Below are 22,859 nucleotides of genomic sequence, written 5' to 3'. Positions count from 1 at the left end.
TTTCTCCCAGCATGTCTTTAATATTATTATTTGACTACATTTCTATGACATTTCTAATATCTAATACTCCACACTGTGGCTCCTACATGGCTTTTGGTAAGCAGGAATTCTTAAGTCCCCCCGCTTTCTGCAGCATTTCTTCTCCATGGAGAGGGAAACTCTGGTGAGCAGGAACACCTACAGGAAATTTTGCAGTCATGGTGTATTTAGGATCAGTGCTCTACCAGTCTCGTTGTTCTGTTGGGTTGCAAAAATCAAACATTTGTAGTTAAGAATTCTGAGCAAGCTAGCTGTAGGTAATTCTAGTGTTTCTTCCTCCACATTCATTCCTTCAAGAGCCTACCTTGAGTTTTGTCCAAAACGACCTCTGTTGTTTCCTGAGCTCAACCACTGTAAGAACCTCGTCCTGGAAACTCTCCTTCACAAGAGGAGCTCCCGATTCAGCCAATCCGGTCAACTTACCCGCATCCTTCAAGCCGGCCACAGTCATAACTGTAAGGCCTTTACTGCTCAACATCGGTCAACCTTTATACTCACCTAATCTCTGCTGTCGACAGCTCTGTTTTAAGATCTCCAACCACCTCCAGTCACAATCGTACAACCACCAGGTAAGACATATAATAAATTTTCATTATTACCAAGTCCCATCAGAGCAAATCTTCTTGTTCTTCCAGGGCATTCTGCTGATCATCACCAGAACCAATGATGTGTACATTCTTAATAAACGGTTTAACCTGTGCCTTGAACTGCCTTAGTGTTTCCTACATTTCAGTCTCATCTGGATCAAAAACACAAATCAGCACCTAAAGGCCAGGTTTAAAGAGTGCATGTCAGATAGTTATCCTGTCAACAGAACTTCCCACCTGAGCTGTGGATCTCTGCAGCTCCTCCAGAGTTACCATGGGCTGCTTGTCTGCTTCTCTGATTATTGCTCTCCTTACCCGGTAAGGAGAAGGCAAGAGAATATACAGCCAGGATAGAGTCAATAAGACCAACATCTTCTACACCAGAGCCTACAGAATGATAGTGAGAGAAAGTGTTATACTTTAAGAAAACCGTTGCAGTGCTCATTAAACCATCAATGGCCACTGATTTGTCTGAAACCAGCAACTGGAAAGATCTCAATTTTCTCTGAAGACACAGATCCACTTGGCGATGTCTATATTTCAAGACTTTTCCCTCAGTTTTTAAAATCTCTTTTCAGAGGTGCTCAGCACTCTTTGCCTTCCTGAACTCACACAATCCAAATATTCTACTTGGACATCCTCAGCAGTCTCATCCTGTATCTCAGCAATAGAGCCTAACAGCTTCCCTATCATCGATTCTACTTCAGTGTTGGCTGTTTGCGCCATTTAGCTGGGCAAGGACTGAACCAGAACCAGGTTGCAGATCCAGGCAGTACCTGAGGCACTAACATCTTGCATCATTATAGTCCAGGACTGACTATATTTACCCAATCTGAGAGAACAGGTGGGGACCTTTGAATACCCACCACAGCTTGCTTACCTTCAATGGGAGAGGAGTTTAAGATGCAATTATCTACCACTTCTTCTGAAAAACTGGGACATGTCTTCTTTAATATCTCCTGTGTGCTTCATGATATGGGGGTTTCACTGCTGAGTGTAAAATGCAGCAAATACTGCTTAATGAGTTCACAGCCATTGGGATTGCTGTTGGATGTCTTAGAGGAAGGTGAGGAGCTCAGAAGCCCTGCAGGTGATTGTCGGTTGTCCTTGCTGTTAACACCCCTGACTTCCAGAACATCTCACTGTCCTGTTGAATGCTGAAATACTCAGATTCATCTGCAGCTGTGAGGTGTGCCAATGATGGCGAATGTGTGGAGTAAAAGGAATCGCTGAATGCCTTCATGGCATGGTTTTACAACAGTCACCTTTTTAGGCTGTGAAAAAGACTTGGGGAATGATAGTGGATTACAGGATGAGTAGGAATGTAGTGGGTGAGAAGGTGATGGATGGGAGGACTACAGAGACCTGGGCGTTTACCTGTACAACAGACTGGACTGGAAATGCAACACTGCAATGTTTTATTTTTATTATTTAGTTTTTTTTTTAACCTGTCCGGCAGAGTAGTGCTCAGAATTGTTGTCTGAGTGCCAAGAAAAAGTCCAACAGATTTACTTTCACAAGTGGCGCATTGCAGCTAACACTTTAAAGCTCTGCTTGATATTTATAAAAGAAACTTTATTAGAAACTGCTTTGGGATTATTTCAATTGTTATGGACACGGAGACAGAAATGAAAAGGATAAAAATAAGAAGCATGAAAGAGAGAGAGGTGGGGCAAAAAGGAAAAGGGGAGAGAATGAGAAAAGAATGGAGGAAAGAAAAAAGGATGAAGAGAATACACTGGGCCACCCCCAAACAGGACACAGATATTGAACACATGCTCTCAAACCCAAACGCCATGAATCCCGTCCCTACAGCACATGGGCACACCCCCCAATGGGGAGGTTCATCCCCCCACCCCACACGCTGCAACACCCCCCTGCCTGGCTCGGTTACCCGAGCCAGGCAGGCCAACCACTCCATGCCAAGCACAACCTGCCACTGCAACGTTTTAAAGGAAAGAACTATACAGCTAAAGTAATCTGTATTCCGTATGCATCTAGAGCATTTTCTGTAGGATTAACTGCAAAAAATAATAATACAATGCTGTAATAACCTGGTTCCATAAATAAGCACGTCATTAAACAAAAATTTTGTTGAGGCACATTTTGTTTCAGTTTCAGCATTCAGTTCTATCAATTACCCTGAGTCAGGTTCATGTAAAATAAAGTTAATTTGTCCTTGTTCGTCTTTTCTACACTTTCTTTTTTCAGATAAAGCTAAGGCTAAAAAGCTAGTTTGCAGACAGGTTACATCATATCAAAAGGATCTCATCATTCAAAGCTATCAGTCAGAAGACCACCCCAAACGTTTCATCAGCATAATTTAAACACAATGAAGGCATTCATCAATAACTGGAGAAAATGAGGGACCACACAGGACCACAGAATTGGACGATCCCCCATATTATTTAAAGAGCCGCAATCTCCTCAGAAGGTGGAGGCAACTCTGGCCCTTCTTGTACAGGGCATTGGTGTTTTGGGAGTAGTCCAGTTTATTGTTGAGGTGAACACTCAGGTACTGTCTCAATGTCCTCCCCCTGGATGTTCACTGGTGAGTGAGGTGGTGTCCTTCTCCTGACGTCTATCACCATCTCCTTCGTCTTACTGGTGTTTAAGCACAGGTGCTTGTCTCACACCACTCAAGTCCATGATGACCGACCAGTACTCTAGCTCGTTCCCGTCAGACACACAGCCCACGATGGCTGAGTTGTCAGAGAACTTCCGGAGATGACATCTGTCCTTGTTGTAAGTGAAGTCCGTGGTGTAAAGGGTGAAACGGAATGGTGACAGGACAGTACACTGCGGGGCCCCAGTGCTGCAGACTACCACCTCTGACTCATATCTGCGCAGCCTCACATACTGTGGCTGGTCAGTAAGGTAATCAATGGTCCAGGCATCAAGGTGTCCATTCACTCCAGCGTCCTCCAGCTTCCCCTGCAGCAGCGCCGGTCTGATGTTGAAAGCTGGAGAAGTTGAAGGACATAACTCTCACAGCGCTACTCCGATGTTGGGTCTGTAGGCAAACTGCAGTGGGTCCAAGGTGGGGCTCACCGCAGGAACAACTGCGCTGGGGTCCAGAACTACATCTTACAGAAAACCTGTGAACTCACCTGAAGAGGGCTGTAGACAAGAGATGTCTCACAGTCTGAGGGGTTTGGAGAATTTGGTTAAAACAAAGTGTGGAAATATTACCAAGTCAAAATTCTGCATCCTCACACACTTTCCAAAGAAGACTCAGTGCTGACTCTGATTCAGCAACTTTTTACTTGCAAACAAGTTGCACCTTCTCTGTGTTTTCCTTCTAAGAGATCATATTTCCAGTGAAATTTTACACCAGTTAGGAACTGCAGATGGAAATGACATCTGAGAGCTTTTATCTGGTAGAAAACATATTTTCCTTTCAGGTGAATGTTCCTGTGCATGGACCCTGTCCAATGAGCTAAATAAACATTACGTGTGGAAAAACCTTAAGTGATTTATTGTGGTCTGATTTTTTATATCACAAAACCTGACATTTTCACTGGGATGTGAACCCTTTTGAGGATTAATGTATCTGTTGATGCAGCAACAGATTCAAAGAAGAGGAAATGGAACAAAAAAAGCCAGACTGTGTACTGAAACTGATATAGCTCATGTGACCAGTGGTGTCTGGCCCTCAGAAGAACTCTCACCAATTCATTTATGTTATCTATAGATATTGTTATAATGCCACCTGACAAAGTGGAACTTGGAGCGGACAATGTCGGCTTGGCACAAATTGAACTGATGATAATCAGAAGAGACATAGGAACTGAATGCAATTTCAGAAGACTCTGTGTTTAGGAAAATGTTACTTTAACGTAATGTTAGGGTACGTAGCTGTAGTGCTGTGATAGAGGAGGCCAAACATGCAACACTAAATCTGAAAATATGAGGATAATAAAGAACTAAGATTTAACTGAGTATAAGTTGCTTATAGAACTATTATAGAATCATTAATGAAAAAGATGTAGCTCGGTATTACAATATATGATAATGTACTGGAAGAATGAACTGCATTGTTAAATAAATAATTATGCTTACTCTTCTGCCCCTGCTGATTGGCTGCTGTGGTCCTGCTCGTTTCCTGTTCCCAGATTCTGTCCAATCAAACATTAATGAGGCACAACCAGTTTTAGGTATGGTCCCTTACTGGAGGATAGTATTTTAGTTCCCAGTTAGACTGTGTTCTTCTGGAGAGAGAGCTCAGAGGTTGTTCTTGGGATCTGATGAAGCCACTCTCCCAGTTAATGAGTGGTCCACAGTCCTGAGGTCTCCCAGTGATTACTGGAACCACTAAGTCTCTTGATTCTTTTTAAAACGTTATGTGTTTCTCCAAGCTACTGGTGTTCTATCACTAATGGTTACCTCTACAACCATGAAGTCGGGACGCTGTGTAAAACTTAAACTTAAATAAAAACAGAATACAAATATGTGCAAATCCTGTTCAACCTTTATGCAATTTAAAACACTACAAAGATAAGATATTTAACGTTAAAACTGATAAACGTCATTGGTGTCAGCATCAAATTCAAAATGAGTATTTGCAAGAAACCAATGACATGTATCTGTTTGAACGTTAAATATCTTGTCTTTGTATTGTTTTAAATTGTGTATAGGTTGAAGAGGATTTGCAAATCTTTGTATTCTGTTTTTATTTACATTTTACGCAACATAACTTCATTGGAATTGGGGTTGTATCACTAAAGCCTTCTGCTGAAGTTTACAGAGCAGCACAGTGTGTAGTAGGTTGGCAATGACCTGTTTGTGAGTTTGGATCAGGAAGTCCCTTGGATCCATTTCCTGTCATTTTCAACCACCACTGGCTCCCAGTTTGACTGTAGGGTAATGGAGTGTGTTGTTATATTTATGCTAAGTTAAAAATATATCCCACATATGCTTGTCTTTCTTTCTTTAATCAGGCAAAAATTTGATATCGTTATGCCTTCCTCATTTCAGTTAATGTTATCTTTTAGGGAGGCAGTTGATAACAGCATGTTCACCTTGACTCAACAGAGACTTATAGAGATTTTAGAGCTAACCATTGGTTAGAGCAGGGTCAAAAGCAAATATACTATTTTACAAACATTTAAACTGCCCGTTTTTCATTATAATTATTTCGATAGAAGTCTAGAAATAATTGATTTTGAAATAACATTGGTTTTTTTTTCATCTTCAGTGGATACCTACCTTGCTCCATATTGAGAATGTATTTCTAGAGGTAAGGTTAGTATTACAGACTAGGGACCAGCTTCGTGAGCTATGTAACTGTAGACTTCTATATGGATAAATGACAGTGGTTAAAAAGTAGATAGTAATGAAGTGACATCTACGAGATATAAGCTGTATCAACATAAAATAAGTCTTCTTTTGTCTTGGCCACATTCTGAAAAGCAATTAACTGAAAACTAATTTATATTGTTAAATTGCAAATACTAAGAGTTATCTACTGAGGGAAGATACTGATTGCTCATAATCTCTAGACAGAACCCCACTTCAAAAACTGTGAACAACCCCTTTAATGTATCAAGACCATTTGTTGAGTCATATTCTCTTAGAATAAACTGGGGACATTAATATTTTATGCATGAATTTATTTCAAAGTGAATGTGCTGAGAATGATAAATAAAGAACAGAATGATGAACAAAGAAAATAGTCACCATAGACTGTCTTTGCTTCAATTGTGTCTGTTACCTTTGTCCATGTTCAAAGTGAGCTGCAGAACATTTAAAATCTTGTCAGGTTCGGGGCTGACAAGGTCAATCAGGGTGGAGAGGAAATGGGTTGTTATCCATCTAAATACTTGGCCAAACCTCCTCAGTTTACTAATTTTGTTGCTTATAAAAAATGCATACAAATCTGAATCCAGATACCCATTTGAAAAAATAGAAGACAATAACTGTTTCTAAAAACATTCGGCAGCAACGGGATTAAACTTTTTTATGTTCAGTTATTTGTCTTTTTTCTATTTCTCTCATGTTTCTCCACAGTAACTGGAGTTCAGAGTGGTCTAATCAGAAGGCTTTTTATATGGTAGGTCCACTTCACTGGAATTTACATCAGCAAATGCCATCATTCATTTTAATCACTGCCTTAAATTAGCAACACATTTACTGAGGACAGAACACACAGTCCCATAAACATATGACTGTCTGAGCTGGAACATCTCGGAAAAACGTGAATGCGTCTGTGTCCAACATCTGAGAAAGGAACGCTGTGACAGATGCAATCCATGGCCCGGTTCAGCTTGGGAAACACGTGTAAGTTAAAGTCCACCACATTAATGTTGAGACAGATCTGGACTCCAATCTGATTCCGAAGTGACTGTGTGAAACACTTTATTCTTTGGAACAACATGGAATTACTACTCCTGGAGGTGATATGACACAAAGATAGAGGTTTAACAGAAGAACATCAGGCTTTGTGAAACATAACTCTGAATATAAAATGACGCTGCTGTAAATAATGGCACAGATTTCAAATTAATTTGCAAATCAAGTTGAGGAGAAATTATGGAATCTTTCAATACTGAAAAGAAACTTAGTCACACCTCTTCTTTTCTGAAAGCTTGAGTTCTCAGAGGAATGGAAAAGACCGATTAGTTTAAATCAGATTGAGAACATTGAGTTGATCTGCCTTCCTAAAGAAAAGTCTCTTTGATCAGTGGACAAAAGGATAATCATCCTGAAAACTGACTTCATCATCACCAAACCTACAGTACTTTGGATTGGTGAAATAAACAGAGGAGTCTTAAAGTTTGAGCTTTTAAAACACAGCCGTGATTCTGGAACCAAACGGGCATGGCTTATAACTCTGTAGCATTCACCTGAGCAATATGTATAAAATATGTTTCAGGCATTCAACCCAAACCCAGTAATATCTGACTGAGCTCTGTGATTGGCCAATCCTCTTGCTGGTTGTCCAAATGCAATCAATGATTCAAATACAAGCAAAGTTGTTGTGCTCCATCCTCAACATGTTATTACCTACAGCATATTCTGCTGACCAATGTTTTCCTCAGATTAAATGAACACTGGTTGAGCTGTGCCTCTGTACTCATCTGCCTACGATGCAGTTGTTCAGTGATTCCATTCTAGCAGCCCCTTTTACCAAACACTTAAAGCCAGGACTTAGACCCATTTTTGCCATCTCTCTGTGTTTTCTGATCTGATAGGGTCTCAAGGCTGCTTCATTTCCTTCAGTTAATTTATTACGGTTCACTTATCAACACGGACTCTTGTTTCTCACCCTTTGTCATTTTATTTCTTTTGTTGGACATAGTTTTGTTTCCAAGGATGCTTTAATATCTTCCTTCAATAACCTTTCTCTTGTTTGTTCTTGGCCCAAATCTAGGACTGAACTGACTGGGATCAATCACCATCTTCTGCAACATTCACTGATGATTTACTTTGTTGAAGCAGTTGTATAGCCATGTTCTTTATTTCAGCTTTCTTATTTTCTGGTTGATAGGCAGACTCATTTCCAGAATTAGATTTGTACAATAATCTTCTAAGAAATGCAAAATAAATGGTGATTCTACATTTTTTTTGTAATATCGAGTGATTCCAGAATTTTATTCCACAATTTGATTTCTTCTTGCTACCAAGTAACTGACTGAAAATCCTCCAAGACAAATGAGTCTTTGCCCAGAGTTAGGTTGGAGCAGCTTGAAGTAAGTAGACTCCCTGGGCAATCCATGAAATTCAGCATTAAGCATGATCACACTTCCACATTATATAAAAATCAATACGTATCCACCACCTAATTATCCGTTCTTGTTTTTTACATGCAGTCATCTGTGAGTTAGTTTGGTGGTAATTTTGGGAATCGTGGGATATAACGCCATGTTTAAGGATATTAACAGACTATAAAACGTTTAGTGTCGTTTTGTCCAGCCAAACAGCATCTGGGGAGTTTCCTTGGCTGTTGGCTGTATCAATCCACCTAACTGATACAGCCATATGTTTGTTCTAGCTCTTCCAAGAACCAAATTTAATTTCTGCATTCCATCAAAGATGGTGTTTTTCTGTGCCTTCCAGATCCCAATGAACTCACAGTCAACTAATCCGTCAAATCGGCTGGTGAAGTGGCTTGATAAAGGCATATTTAAATAGCTTGTCGGCTTTCACCACTCCAAGGATGTAGTTACTATTGAACCAGCCGATGGTGATTTGACATCTTTCTACAAGAAGCAAGGGAATTATTAACGCTTTAATGAGGTGCTTAAACAATAAATTGATGACTTAGGCAAACCGTAGCACTGCCCACCATATTGAAGCGATCACAGCAACACTTTGCCCAGGTTTCCACTCATTATTTGTTACTAAAGGCCTCAGTTTGCTTCCAACAAAGTGCTCGTCCAATCTTCTAACTATATGTCGAAGAAATCCCAACTGGCAGCAGCATCAGCTCTTTCCAACATTTTTGCAAAACAAAAGAAAAACAAAACCTTCACAGGTCTGACAACCCTGCACCCTATAGGTCTGATGTTTGAACATACTGAGCTGCCTGTTGGCCTTTTTCATCACTGTCGCTTTAGCCCTTGAATTTGCTTCAACCATGTCAGCTCTTAGACTGGTTCCGAAGGTCAGACACCCTGTTTGTATAGTTTTAGGAAACAATGCACCTCCAACTTCTATGGGTACACATGATTTAACAAAACCATTGTGTTAGTTGTAAAACTTTGTTTAGGAATCAAATGATGACCTTTCTGTCACTGTTTTAGACAATGCATTTGTCCACACATCTCAGAGATAAGTTATTTAGTGAAACAACTGTCTTGATGTTTGATGAAAGCCTTCGCCATGAGCCATTGATGTTGAGGCATACAACTGCTTGCTCTGTCTGTATTATCTGCCTAAAACAACCAGGTCCTCTACCCTACGTGACATACTCGTCCTCATCACTGCGTTCTGTTTTGATGTGGTCTGGATGAAGCAGTGGAAAGTGTGGCGCTGTAGTCCTCGTGCAAACGTACCACTCCTTAATGTTTGACAGCTGAGTTAAGGCCGGGTTCACTGAGCGCTGGCTCCGTCTGGGGGTCCTGGAACTCTGTTGCTTCTGGCTTAGTTGACTCTTGAGGCCCGACAGAGAGAGATCCAGAGGCATTGCCACTGGAGACGAACTCCGCAGCAACACCTTGCTATTTACTTCGTTGCCAGAGCTGAGATCTAATTCATGAGTGGCCAACAGTGGGAAATGAACACTTTTGTTAGCAAGCGATGAAGAGAAGTGGTTCATTTTAAGATCAAGGGGCTCGAAGCCAGATTGCTGGAGTTGATGATGGCCAAAGCTGTACAAGTCCTGGTGATCAGAGGTAGGTGACGACTTGACATGGATCTTCATGTGTTTGCGCAGAGAGCTGGGGTGGGTGTAAGACTTGGTGCAGCCCAGAGCCTTGCAGTCATAGGGCTTTGAAGCTGTGTGGACCTGTGAGTGCTTCTTCCTGTCACTGCTGTTAGCAAAGCGCCGCTCACAAAACTCGCACTGGAATGGCTTCTCACCTGCAAAACAAATGTTAAACTCACTGTTACAACAATTACAACAGTTACAACAGTTACAAACGAGATGGTAAATCCAAATATGTAATTTCAACCTAACTTATATTTGTTCTTTTATACATGTGTAGTACGTCTTCAATACTGTGTTTCACATTTTTAGCACTGTTGCCTTCCAGCGAGAATGTCCTGGGGTCTTGCTGCGTATCTCTCTGGGTACTCTGGCTTTCCCTCACAGTCCAAAAACATGCCTGTTTGGTTAGTCACTATATTGTCCTTAGGCACTAATGTGTGCACATGGTGTCTGTCCTGTCTCTCTGTTGTCTTGTGATGGACTGGTTACCTGTTCAAGGAGCACCCCACCTCGCCCAATGACTGCTGGAGATGGGAACCAGCCACCTGTGACCCGGCAAGAATATGCAGGTATAATAGATGTGTGTTTTAGGAGGGAACTTGGAAAGATAATTACTGACAAAAACAGTTAAGCACCGAGATAAAATGACTTGACTTGTGCACATGCAAACCAGGGATGGCTATGTAAATGATCTGATTGATGATGAAATTATCAATTTCCAAGAAGCTGGAATGTCTAAAGCAGGCAGGCGCATTGGGGAGACCTTGTGGCACCACTAATTCAGTGATGTGTTACACAAAGTTGTGGGACTTTGATACAACTCCTACTGATGTTCTGCATATGGTCAGGCAGTCGTATTGTGCAGTTGCCTGGTATGTTGAGTAGACCCTCTAGGCAATCTGTTGCAATATGACATGATGTGTGTGGGAGCTCCATTGTACCCATTGGTTCCAACACTGGGCCTCTGGGACATCTGTATTACCTAAATACCAGAAAGTTACACTGTGTAACCACTTAGCCTCATGCAAACCCAAAATGCAAATCCCATTTTAAACTCCATTAAGGGCTGGCAATGCTTTTTAATGCATCTACAGACATTTACATTTAATGGAACATTTGCATCTGCTGATTTTCATTTGCCGTTTTTGGTGACTGCAAGGCGCTCTGGCAATTCACACATCACTCCACTCATGATGCTGCGGCTGCATTCCAATCTAAATGCATCAACTCCATGAAAATTTAATTATTCACACGGCTTGTCAGAAGTTTACATAGACTCCTTAGTGGAGTGGATGTCATATTAATTTGGGACTTTTAATGATGCACTTGTTATTTTTCAGGACAATTCTTGCACAAGAAATAACTTTAACAAATGTTACAAACAAGAATTGGACACAGTGCCAGGAATTAATGCATATTTTCTTTAGCCCACACAGTCCAAATTAATCATACAGGTTCAAATATAGAGATATACTGTATTAATTTTTAGATAATTGTCCCTTAGAAAAAGCACCCCACATTTTTGTAGCAACAACAGGTTCTTGGCATATTTCTGGTTGTATATCTGAGCAATGTTCTTATCAGAAAACAGAATATATTTAAACTGGTTGTTTTTCAAGCACAGACCTTACTTTCAACCACAGTTCATACATTAATTCCAAAATGTTTTGTTAGCCTACTTTTTCCATTCCAAAACCAGTCTAAAACTCTTCCGTTTGGGATCATTGTCCTGCTGGAACACCCAACTGTCTCCACATTTCGCCCGCCTGGCTGTAGACTTATGTTGAAGCTAAACAATGTGGAGCTAGTATTCCTCTTTCAATATTCCACCCACTTTGTGCAGTGTACCAGTGAAACACACCATCAGCAATATGGCACCCCCATCACCGTGTTTTTTGGTCAAGACCAACAGAGGACTTAAATACTGGGGGACTCATGGAGAATGACATAGGATGTTGATTTGTTAATCAGAGGCTGATGAGGAGCAGCTGACAGAAGGTAAGCAGAGAGACTAATTAGCACAGAGGAGATGAACAGAGATACAAAGAAACACCAGGGAGAATCAAACAGAGGTCATTCAAAATGTACAAAGAACACAAAAATGAACTTCGAAAATAAGAAACAAAAAACTGAACTAAAATAGTAACAACTAGAGGACATAAACAACAGGAAAGTGAAGAGATGCAAAAAAAACCAAAAAGCTCAAACACGTAAGGATCATAACAAACACAGGCTAATGACAAGCTGAAATGACCCTGGCAACTGACTATGGGATGTTTAACTAAATGTTAGGGGGATGTATCTAAATATATTTGAGGCTGCATGTATAATTTTGACTCTATGGGTTAGAGAAAATCTGCAGTAAATTCAGACTTGTGTGCTGAACTCTGGATGTTCTATAACCCTTCCACCCTAGAAAGAGAACGTTTCATTAGAATTATTACAGCAATATGCTGATAATAGGTGGATGTAAGGTTCTGATCATGGTTATTGTAACAGTTGTACCTGCTGTTGGGACCCAGCCATGGATTTCAACATTAAACTCCAGTACGGACTATTCTGGAAATTTCAAAATAAATTGCATTTAACTGACTTCCAGCAACTGAGGAAAGGGGGGTAGCAGCGGACTTCCCATGATGCCACTGGCTGTATAAAAGCACCCCCTTTCCAATGGTCCGATCTCTTCCACTGTTCCTCTTTGTGGGACCGGGATCGGAGAGGCAGCGCGCTGATGTCTCTTTGCTGGTAAAAAGACATAACTCTTCAACTGGATCCAAGAGTGTCATACGATCATCGATCATATGCAAAGTTAAGTACGAATTAAATACTGTATGCGCATCCGGTATTTTCATTAATGAACGGGGAAATTAAGGTGTAAGCATTGCTTACTTTCTCTCTGAGGCCTGCAGAAGCAAACTGCCCCAGAGAAGTTCCCTACAGAGACGCGGTCTTTACAAGCCGAGTGAAGCGGTTTCCCTTGCCTGAGAGAAGGACATCAAGTAGTCGCATCACCGTGTTAACGTGCAGTTTGGTTGGCAGACACATCGAGCCGTCTTTCATCAACAGCTATGGAGGTTAGCTGGAAGCTAACCCCTTTTGTTCACAAAGCGGCCCCACCTTCAACCTAGCTGAAAACTAACAGTTTGTTGACTGTGGGCGTTTCTTCATACTTCGCCGCCTTGGACAACGTTCCTCACCACAGTTCATGAGGTTAAGTGTTTGGGCCGAGAAATAGAAGGATTTAGATTGAAATGATCTAAACGTTTTTCATTTTATGAAGTTTGGATTTGTTTGTGTTGAACTCAGCTATCTTGGTGCTAGCAGGCTATCTGCAGCACACATGCTCAGTTTGTGTTCTTTGTTTGTGTGTTTTTAAAGTTAAGACAAACTTTACTTGAAGGGTGATTTTAAACAGAAGATTGATCATAACGCGCCATCCGCACTTATGCATTTTAACCTTTTTATTAACCCTGGTATTTTAAAGGTATGTGTTTGATTCTGGTGCTAAGCTATCAGCTTCTTTTGTTAGCTCAACTGCTAACCGGTAAGAACATGTGCTTGCTACTAAAGAGTATTTAACAGCAAGCTTGATAGTTTTCAAGCTAGTGAATAATAGTCCCTAAACATCATTTTACTAAATTTGAAAACTAAGTAAACACCATTAAGCTCCATCTCTCCAGAAAGATTTGGCTCTTTTCCAAAATACTCCCTTAATAATATTTCTTTAAATATTATTTCAATAAACAAAGGCAGCTAATTAGACACCATTGAGAATTAGTCATGCAGAAGGTTGGTTTTATTCAGCAGATCATTATTTAAAACATTATTTTATTAAAATATTTTATCTGATCTTGCATTGTGAATGGTTGTCTAAATGTTTGTTGATTATTGCCTAAGTTGGTTCCAAGACTAACTTAACTTCATTTCCAGATTCTTCAAGATAATCCTTGGTTCTCAAACATAAACATTGCATGGTAATGTTGCATCACTCTTTTGGTCATGATTTCAACCATCTTTAATCAACTTGTTTATATTGTACATAGCCCATTAGTCTTCGTTATTCTTTAATTCTGCTTGGTAGTTTAGTTGGATTGTTTTAGCATAGTAAAGGGTTTGTTAATTGAAATATGTTTGACTTTGAGTTGACTTATTTTTGTTAATAAATTCTTGTATTTTAAGAAATTGTGGGAATTCATTCCATATATGTGTAGAGTTTATGCTGTTCAATAATGTCAGAGCTTGGCTCTCACCTTTCTATTTTGTCCTAATACCATCGCCTTACTGGGCTGGTATTCACAGAACAACCCTTAACAGACCGAAATATTATTTTATGAAATATTAATATTAAATAATATTCTCAGATTCATAATCCTAACATTGCTTTTTCACCTTCTTGCCTGAGGTCAACCACGTTTTCTCTCTTTGTTGTTGTTTGGTCTTTATTTCCTCTTTATTGATCAAAAAAACAATAATGATTGATGGATGTCCTCAGAGTAATCAGTTGGCAGCAACACTATCCTGATTTCTGATTACAAATTGACTCATTTCAGGTTTTTTTGTCATTTGTCAATGATTTACATGAAACAATAAAATGAAATTTAATTGGTAGATTTTCCCAAAAAACATATAAACCATTTTATTTAGACATTGTCATCTAAAATAAATAACTCGGCGTGTTCACTCTCAGGTTCTGCATGTTTGCAACCACATGTATGTCATATTTATTTTCCCTGCAGCCATGGGCGTATTGTACACAGTGTCATGAAAAAATATTTGCCCCCCTTAAGACTTCTTCTCTTTCTTTTCTTGTCTTAGTTTTCAAATCAACAAACAAATGTTACTATCAGACGATAACCTGAGTAAATACAAAAAGCATTTCAGCTCACGCTGCTTTGGTTTTAACTTAAATGGTTTTAATTCAGCCTCATTGGAGGGTTATCCAGCAAGAACACCCTCTCTAAGGTCACACTGTGGCATCTCAATCACAATCATCATCTAATCTCAAGTCCAGACTTGGACTAGGCCACTCCAAAACCTTCATTTTGTTTTAGGGAGCCACTCAGAGGTAGACTTGCTGGTGTGATTGGCATTATTGTCTTGCTGCAGAACCAAACTATGCTTAAGCTTAAGGATTTTCTTCAAGAGCAGAATTCACCCGTCCATCAACCACAGCAAGGTTTCCAGGTCCTAATGCAGCAACGCAGGGCCAGAGCGCCACACAGCCACCACCATGTGTCACTGTCGGTAGGATGTTCTTTGGTGTAATGGGTGTGTGTGTGAGAGCAGGGGTCAAGTAAGGTCCAGTAGCATTTTTCCTTCACAAATTTCAAAGCTGTTTTTTTGTATTTCCTCAAAATTCAAATGATAAAAATGCAAAGACAAGAAATATTTTTTCACTCCGCTATATATCTCAGGGTGTTCTAATGAGGAGATCTCTGGTCACACACACACACACACACACAGTATTGCTGAGCTTAAAACAGGACAGTGCAGAGTTTTGTTTAGTTAACAGTTTTGTTCTTAGTTTAGAAAATTATTAGAATGAATTATTTTTTGTTTTCTGTAAACCCTGTTATTAGATCAGACACTACAAAGCTGTAGATCTTGTGGAAGGACAATATCCATCCTGCTCAGGTTTGGCACAGACAGATTTATTATAACAGCTGTTTACCATTTAGTTCATTTTGAGTTCAGACACACACCAGCACAGTACACTTCATGGTTTTTACAGTATCCATGAAGGGGAGATTGTAAGATTTGTCTGCACATGTACATCTGAACATGAGTGGGTAGTGACAGTGTCAGACCTTCACAGACCTGCTGCAACTTCTGGTTTGCTTCCTTTGCAAAGCAGACACATTTCCAAGCTTTCTAAGAACTAACAGCAGAGCCACACATGAAGAAGTAAAAACTTTACTAAACTTTGCTTTATAGAAGTTCTACCTCTGCCTGCTGAAAACTTAGCGATGTTGAAAAAGAAAAACATAAATTTTCTTTGTGACTTCTTCTGACAAACCCCATTTCTGTGATGGAGGAAGATATGATCCATAAATTCTCTGTATCGTGACATTTTATATAATGCGACTGAGTCATAATGGCACTGAACGGAGTATATTGATATATTCCATATGAACATATTACCACTCTTTGAAATCATATCTTTAAGTATTAGTTTTGCAACCTCGGTTCTGATGAAGTTGGGATGTTTCCAAATGCTTATGGAGTGCTGCTAAAAGGAAAGCTGATGTAACACAGTGGGAAACATGAACATGTCTCAGCTTTTTACATTTAAAATGAGTGAACATTTGCAAGAAAATGATCAAGTTTATCAGTTTGCACACTAAATATCTTGTCTTTTTAGTGGATCCAATTGCATATGGGTTCAGCAGAATTGGCAAATCACTGTATTCAGTTTTTATGTACATTTAAAAAAACGTCCCAATTAGATTGGAATCGGGGTTGTACACTTACATGGATCTACAATCAGTAAAATAAATTTAGAACACAACTAATATTGCCCGTTGCACTTTTGCACATATTGTCACATTCCAACTACAAACTCCAGCGTATTACAACAGGAGTTGATGTTACAGACCGATACAGTTAAAGCTGCTCATAATAATGAACTGGAAGAAAAATAATAGACTTTGCAGAACCACGTTTCCATGCACTTACACCTGCTAGGCTTTTGGGATATGTTGCTTTGCACATCTACAGACTGAGATTTCTGTCCATTCTTCTTTGCTAAATAGTCCAAGCTCAGCCAAATTGGATGGACAGCGGCCCCATAGCATGATGCTGCCACCACCATGTTTCACAGTGGTGTGTCAAGGGGTTATATGCAGTCTTGAACACCTTTTTCAGGTGTTTATTATGTTGAATCAGTACATGACTAATAGTTGTTCTGTGGACAGATTTTCCAACCTGAGCTGTGGATGGGTGCAGCTCCTCCAGTGATACCATGGTCCTCCTGGCTGCTTCTCTGATTAATGCTTTCCTTTCCCAACCTGTCAGCTTAGGTGGACCTCCATGTCATGGTAGGTTTAAAGTTGGTCCATCCTCTCTCCTTGTTCAGATGATAGATTGAACAGAGCTCTGTGAGATGTTCAAAGCTTGGGATATATTGTTGTAGATGCTAACCCTGCTTTAAACTTCTCCACAAAACAATGTACCCTTCTCCTCCCAATTCACAATTCCTTAAAAACTATTAACTAATTTGGGTTTTTCTATCACCAAAAATATCACTGAAATACACAAATGTTTGTGGTTGTGATGTGACAAAATGCAAAAATGTTCAGAGTAGGAATACTTCTCTGAAGGATTGTTCCAATTGGAGCGCATTTGGAAAAAAATGACAGAAAAAGATGCCAAAAATTTGATTTAAAGCTGTTTTTAAAATCTTACGTCTATTTAAGAACAAAGATGGCTTCCTAAGTTTGGAGGCAGGAGCGTGCCTAAACCTGCACAAATTCACATTGCAATATCATGTTTGTTAAAGATAAAAGCTTCTTACTTTGGCTCACTTTTTCCTGGCTACCACAACAAAATTTGTTAAATATATGGAACAAGTGTTACTACAGGTGTGTTATTTCACTAAGAGGGAAGCAAACAGCATGCATGTAACTATTAAAATCCTCATGATCAGTAGTAGTACATGTACAGCTCAGAAGATCGTGAAAACGCTCTATATTTTTTGTCCGTCGTTTCAGAGAATTAAACACAGAGTGAAATATTTCACTTTGTGTGGAATGAATCTTTATATGATTTTCCATTGCTGAAATCAGGAACAAAATACTGAATTTTCAAGATATTCTATTTTTTTCAGACATACCTGTAATAGAACAACACATTTGACAGCTTTCCTTTTGCTTTTATTAAATGAGGTGAAGGACAAATGATGGACTGCAGGCTGACCCCTTTACTGTGCGTATGCACTGTGAGTTTTTGAATATAATGGTTAACACTTACGGTTTTCATGCAAATTTCATTTAAAAAATTTTTTGTTAGACATGTTTAGTACAGTAATCATTAAAACCAGTTTTCATTTCATCCCTAAATCTAAACGGTTGTGGGAGAAAACTGGAGTATCTGGTGAAAACCCACATATGCCCAAGGAGAAAATCCACACAGAGAGGTCCGTGTTGTGCCAAAAAGGGATCAGAGCGCGCTCAGCCTGCTTGAGTGTCTCCTTTTGAGAGTCTTTCTTGTGGTTAATTTCTTGGAGACAAACAATATTAACACTAAAGCACACATATTTGTAACCCAAAGGTTACAGCAAAGGTGTGTCTCGGTGAACTTTTTCTCCCCTCAAAACCTGCGATATTCTTCCTGTAAAAAGGTCAGTTTCACCTGTTTGTAGTTTGTTATAAATATCTGCAAATTCAAATTCTAAACGAGACTATAATTATAAAAACAAGCTTTTGATGATTCGTCTGCATTAATCTTGCTTAGATTTAGAACCATTCTGTGACGTAACTGTACTGTGATGAATGTAACTCCATAATAAGCAATAAAACTGTTTTGTAAACAATAAAAACGTTGTTTATGTTGTTTTTATTTTTTTCCATGGGGTTGAATTAATATTCTTAAATTTAAATAGCTCATATTTGAAAATTTACAGCACAAGTAGTCCAGTGCACAGTACAGGAAAAATGGTTAACACTCACATTGTTAAAAATGCTTATAATGGCCAGAAATTTGTGTTTTTGTCTGCCAAAAACACGCCCCATCAGGTTTTGGCAGACCATCACATTTTAGCACAACACCAGTTAGGATTTGAGACCAAGGCCCTAAAAACTCCTCACACTCAGTGTTCGACTAGGAAACAAGGAGGGGGTGCATTGAAAGGTGTGCAGATAGGGGACTCAGCCTGTGTAAACATGGAGGGGGATCCCTGCAGACTGAGAGCTATCTTTATTAACCTCATCTTGTGTGTGTGTGTGTGTGTCTCAGGAAGCTGCTGTCTGTATGGATGACACGGATTTAAAACCCCCGCAGCCAGCGGCGTCGCTCTGTGTAGACACAGAAGCAGCAGAGCCTACCCGTATGCGTGCGCGTGTGGATCTTGAGGTTCTCGGAGCGTGCGAACATCTTGCCGCAGTTGGGAAATGCGCACGAGAAGGGCTTCTCCCCGGTGTGCACGCGGATGTGGTTGATGAGCTTGTATTTGGCTTTGAACGCCTTCCCCCCGCGCAGACACTCGTCCCACATACAGACGTGACTCAGGCTCTCCAGCCCCCCAGCCACGTGCGCGCTCGTGACGTGGTCCACGAGCTCGTGCATGGAGCTGAAAGTTTGCTCGCAGACGGATGTCGCTGTCCGCCCGAGCCTGTGCTTCGAAGAAGTTCGGTCAATCCATTTGCACACAAGCTCGGTTTTCACGGTGGGGCCTTTGGAGAAATCCAGCAGGCCGTCCATCCCACCCCCGGCTGGAGTGTCAGCACAGGCGGAGACATTCGTGGCTTTCGCTAGGGGTGGGGAGACGATGCTCGAAGCCCCGGAGTTGTTGTTCCCCAAAGGAGAGACGAGGCCATTGTGCCTGGCCACCACGGCCATCCGCTTCATGCTCCGCTCCGCTCCCCGAATACACTCCTCGTTTTTGCTAAAATGACTTAATTATAAATGACAATGCGCTTACAGCGCTCCTGTTTGCTCCCTGTGGTGAAGTTTAACCAACGGCGCATGCGGCAGTGTCTTTACCCCCCGCTGTTCGACGTTAGATCCCGAGAGTCAAGCCTCCATGCTTCTATTTACTGTGAATGGAGGTGAACGGATTCGAAGGAATATACCCGGCTGCGATCCAAACCAGCGGAGGGGCTTCCTTGGCTCCTTTCCTTGCTCCCTTCGGTCTTACACTTCTTCCTATTAGCTAACAGTCCCACAAAGTTAGAGATTCTCCCTTAATTGGCAGTCTATTTATATGGGCATATAGATACAGATACAGCAGTAATATGCAGCATCAAACATTGTTGCTGTGTGTTTTCTATTGCAGAAATGCACAAAAAGTTTTTATTCACTACCAGCTCTCAGATTTACACCTTCCTCATTAGTCTGATATTATTACTGGTAAAGCTATTCTCTACTTTTTAAAAATTGACACAAAATCATTAAGTGATCTGTTTTTTCTTTTAGAAACTTCCCTTTTCCTTGAGTGTTCATAGTAAAACATTAAAAAAAATTAAAAACTCTGTTAGCCTGAAATATAAAAAAACCCCAAAAGCAAATCAGAAAACTGGTGGATTTTAAATCAAAGACAAACCATGACAATCTACTTCATCTGCACATGTGTGTGTGTGTGTGTGTGTGTGTGTGTGTCTGTGTGCGTCTCGACATGGACATCTCCAACATCCCCATTTAGTTAGAGTTTATTTTAGTTTACTTAGAAGCTGCATCTGTAAAACAAATCTGTTCTTGGAGAATGCCCACTTGGCAGTTTTGATTGATTGCAAAAAATATGTAAAAGATGTTACTGCACAGACATAATATACAAATAGTTTATTTAACACCTGAAACTTCTGGCTTTGTCAGACATAACATAAAAATGTATATGTCAATCCATGTAATAAGTAAAACACTTTTTCTGTTTTGGATCAGGATGAAGAAATTGTCAGTCTTAAGTAAAAAATAGAATATTCCTGGAAATTGCATTTCAAATACATGCACAAGGCTAGTTATGCAAATGAGTCTGTAGCAAAAGGAGAGTGCCTTAATGAGCTGTTGTTTCTGGTTGATCAACAGGGAACATGGCCCTGACAAGAGAGCAGTCAGTTGATACTGCAGCTGAAATTGAAAGTAAGGAGACAGGAAAATCCTGCATGGTGGATTTTTAGTTTCACTAGAGGAAAGAAAAACATGGAACAACAACAATGAAAACAGAGGTGCTGCTGCAGCCCTGGAAGGCACAGGCATGAATCAAGGATCAAATAGGTTAAACAGTGTTATACAGGTCCTTCTCAAAATATTAGCATATTGTGATAAAGTTAATTATTTTCCATAATGTCATGATGAAAATTTAACATTCATATATTTTAGATTCATTGCACACTAACTGAAATATTTCAGGTCTTTTATTGTCTTAATACGGATGATTTTGGCATACAGCTCATGAAAACCCAAAATTCCTATCTCACAAAATTAGCATATTTCATCCGACCAATAAAAGAAAAGTGTTTTTAATACAAAAAACGTCAACCTTCAAATAATCATGTACAGTTATGCACTCAATACTTGGTCGGGAATCCTTTGGCAGAAATGACTGCTTCAATGCGGCGTGGCATGGAGGCAATCAGCCTGTGGCACTGCTGAGGTCTTATGGAGGCCCAGGATGCTTCGATAGCGGCCTTTAGCTCATCCAGAGTGTTGGGTCTTGAGTCTCTCAACGTTCTCTTCACAATATCCCACAGATTCTCTATGGGGTTCAGGTCAGGAGAGTTGGCAGGCCAATTGAGCACAGTGATACCATGGTCAGTAAACCATTTACCAGTGGTTTTGGCACTGTGAAGCAGGTGCCAGGTCGTGCTGAAAAACGAAATCTTCATCTCCATAAAGCTTTTTAGCAGATGGAAGCATGAAGTGCTCCAAAATCTCCTGATAGCTAGCTGCATTGACCCTGCCCTTGATAAAACACAGTGGACCAACACCAGCAGCTGACACGGCACCCCAGACCATCACTGACTGTGGGTACTTGACACTGGACTTCTGGCATTTTGGCATTTCCTTCTCCCCAGTCTTCCTCCAGACTCTGGCACCTTGATTTCCGAATGACATGCAGAATTTGCTTTTATCCGAAAAAAGTACTTTGGACCACTGAGCAACAGTCCAGTGCTGCTTCTCTGTAGCCCAGGTCAGGCGCTTCTGCCGCTGTTTCTGGTTCACAAATGGCTTGACCTGGGGAATGCGGCACCTGTAGCCCATTTCCTGCACACGCCTGTGCACGGTGGCTCTTGATGTTTCTACTCCAGACTCAGTCCACTGCTTCCGCAGGTCCCCCAAGGTCTGGAATCGGCCCTTCTCCACAATCTTCCTCAGGGTCCGGTCACCTCTTCTCGTTGTGCAGCGTTTTCTGCCACACTTTTTCCTTCCCACAGACTTCCCACTGAGGTGCCTTGATACAGCACTCTGGGAACAGCCTATTCGTTCAGAAATTTCTTTCTGTGTCTTACCTTCTTGCTTGAGGGTGTCAATAGTGGCCTTTTGGACAGCAGTCAGGTCGGCAGTCTTACCCATGATTGGGGTTTTGAGTGATGAACCAGGCTGGGAGTTTTAAAGGCCTCAGGAATCTTTTGCAGGTGTTTAGAGTTAACTCATTGATTCAGATGATTAGGTTCATAGCTCATTTAGAGACCCTTTTAATAATATGCTAATTTTGTGAGATAGGAATTTTGGGTTTTCATGAGCTATGAATGTTAAATTTTCATCATGACATTATGGAAAATAATGAACTTTATCACAATATGCTAATATTTTGAGAAGGACCTGTAGGCTGCCTGGTATCAAACAGTTTTCTTACCTGAGGCTACGAGGCCCCAAAGCCGACATTGTATATTTCACTAACATCTGAATAGTCGAAAACAAAGGTTCAGTGGGATAAAGAGAAGCAGTCATGGACTGTGTTTTATTGTATAAAACTGGGATTCACTGATGAGTCCTAAGTCTATATTGTTTAAAGAGATGATTCTGGTGCCATTGTGGTGAAACATCTATAGAGAAACAACCTGTCAGAAATTAAGCACATTTTCACAGTCAGCGGTGATATGGGGCATCATGTCGAGGAAAAACAGGGGTGCTGATGGCAGTCATCACCTCTGCAAGAATCAACAGGGAGATGTTTTAATCCTGGACACCTTTCTCATTCCATCAGTCCA

General features: G+C 40.4%; 1 protein-coding gene across 1 annotated transcript; it reads right to left on the bottom strand.

Moving 5' to 3' along the window:
• Positions 1-6,221: 6,221 nt before the first annotated feature.
• On the bottom strand, positions 6,222-20,288 carry LOC124859512 (zinc finger protein ZIC 4-like). Its single transcript, XM_047352325.1, has 2 exons — positions 19,038-20,288; positions 6,222-10,148 (listed from the first exon to the last, which is right to left on the bottom strand). The coding sequence occupies exons 1-2, from the start codon at positions 19,558-19,560 to the stop codon at positions 9,526-9,528; spliced, it is 1,146 nt and encodes a 381-aa protein (XP_047208281.1). The 5' UTR covers positions 19,561-20,288; the 3' UTR covers positions 6,222-9,525.
• Positions 20,289-22,859: the final 2,571 nt, after the last annotated feature.

This window comes from Girardinichthys multiradiatus, chromosome 22 (genome assembly GCF_021462225.1).
Source record: "Girardinichthys multiradiatus isolate DD_20200921_A chromosome 22, DD_fGirMul_XY1, whole genome shotgun sequence".
NCBI classification, from domain to species: Eukaryota; Metazoa; Chordata; class Actinopteri; order Cyprinodontiformes; family Goodeidae; genus Girardinichthys; species Girardinichthys multiradiatus.
The sequence above is the reverse complement of the archived record's forward strand: the minus strand, read 5'-3'. Positions and strand labels throughout refer to the sequence as shown.

Coding starts and splice junctions, on each gene's coding strand:
- LOC124859512 (XM_047352325.1), bottom strand. CDS start 19,560: ATGAAGCGGATGGCCGTGGTGGCCAGGCACAATGGCCTCGTCTCTCCT. Junction 10,149..19,037: donor CCACACGCGCACGCATACGG/GTAGGCTCTGCT, acceptor TTTGTTTTGCAG/GTGAGAAGCCATTCCAGTGC.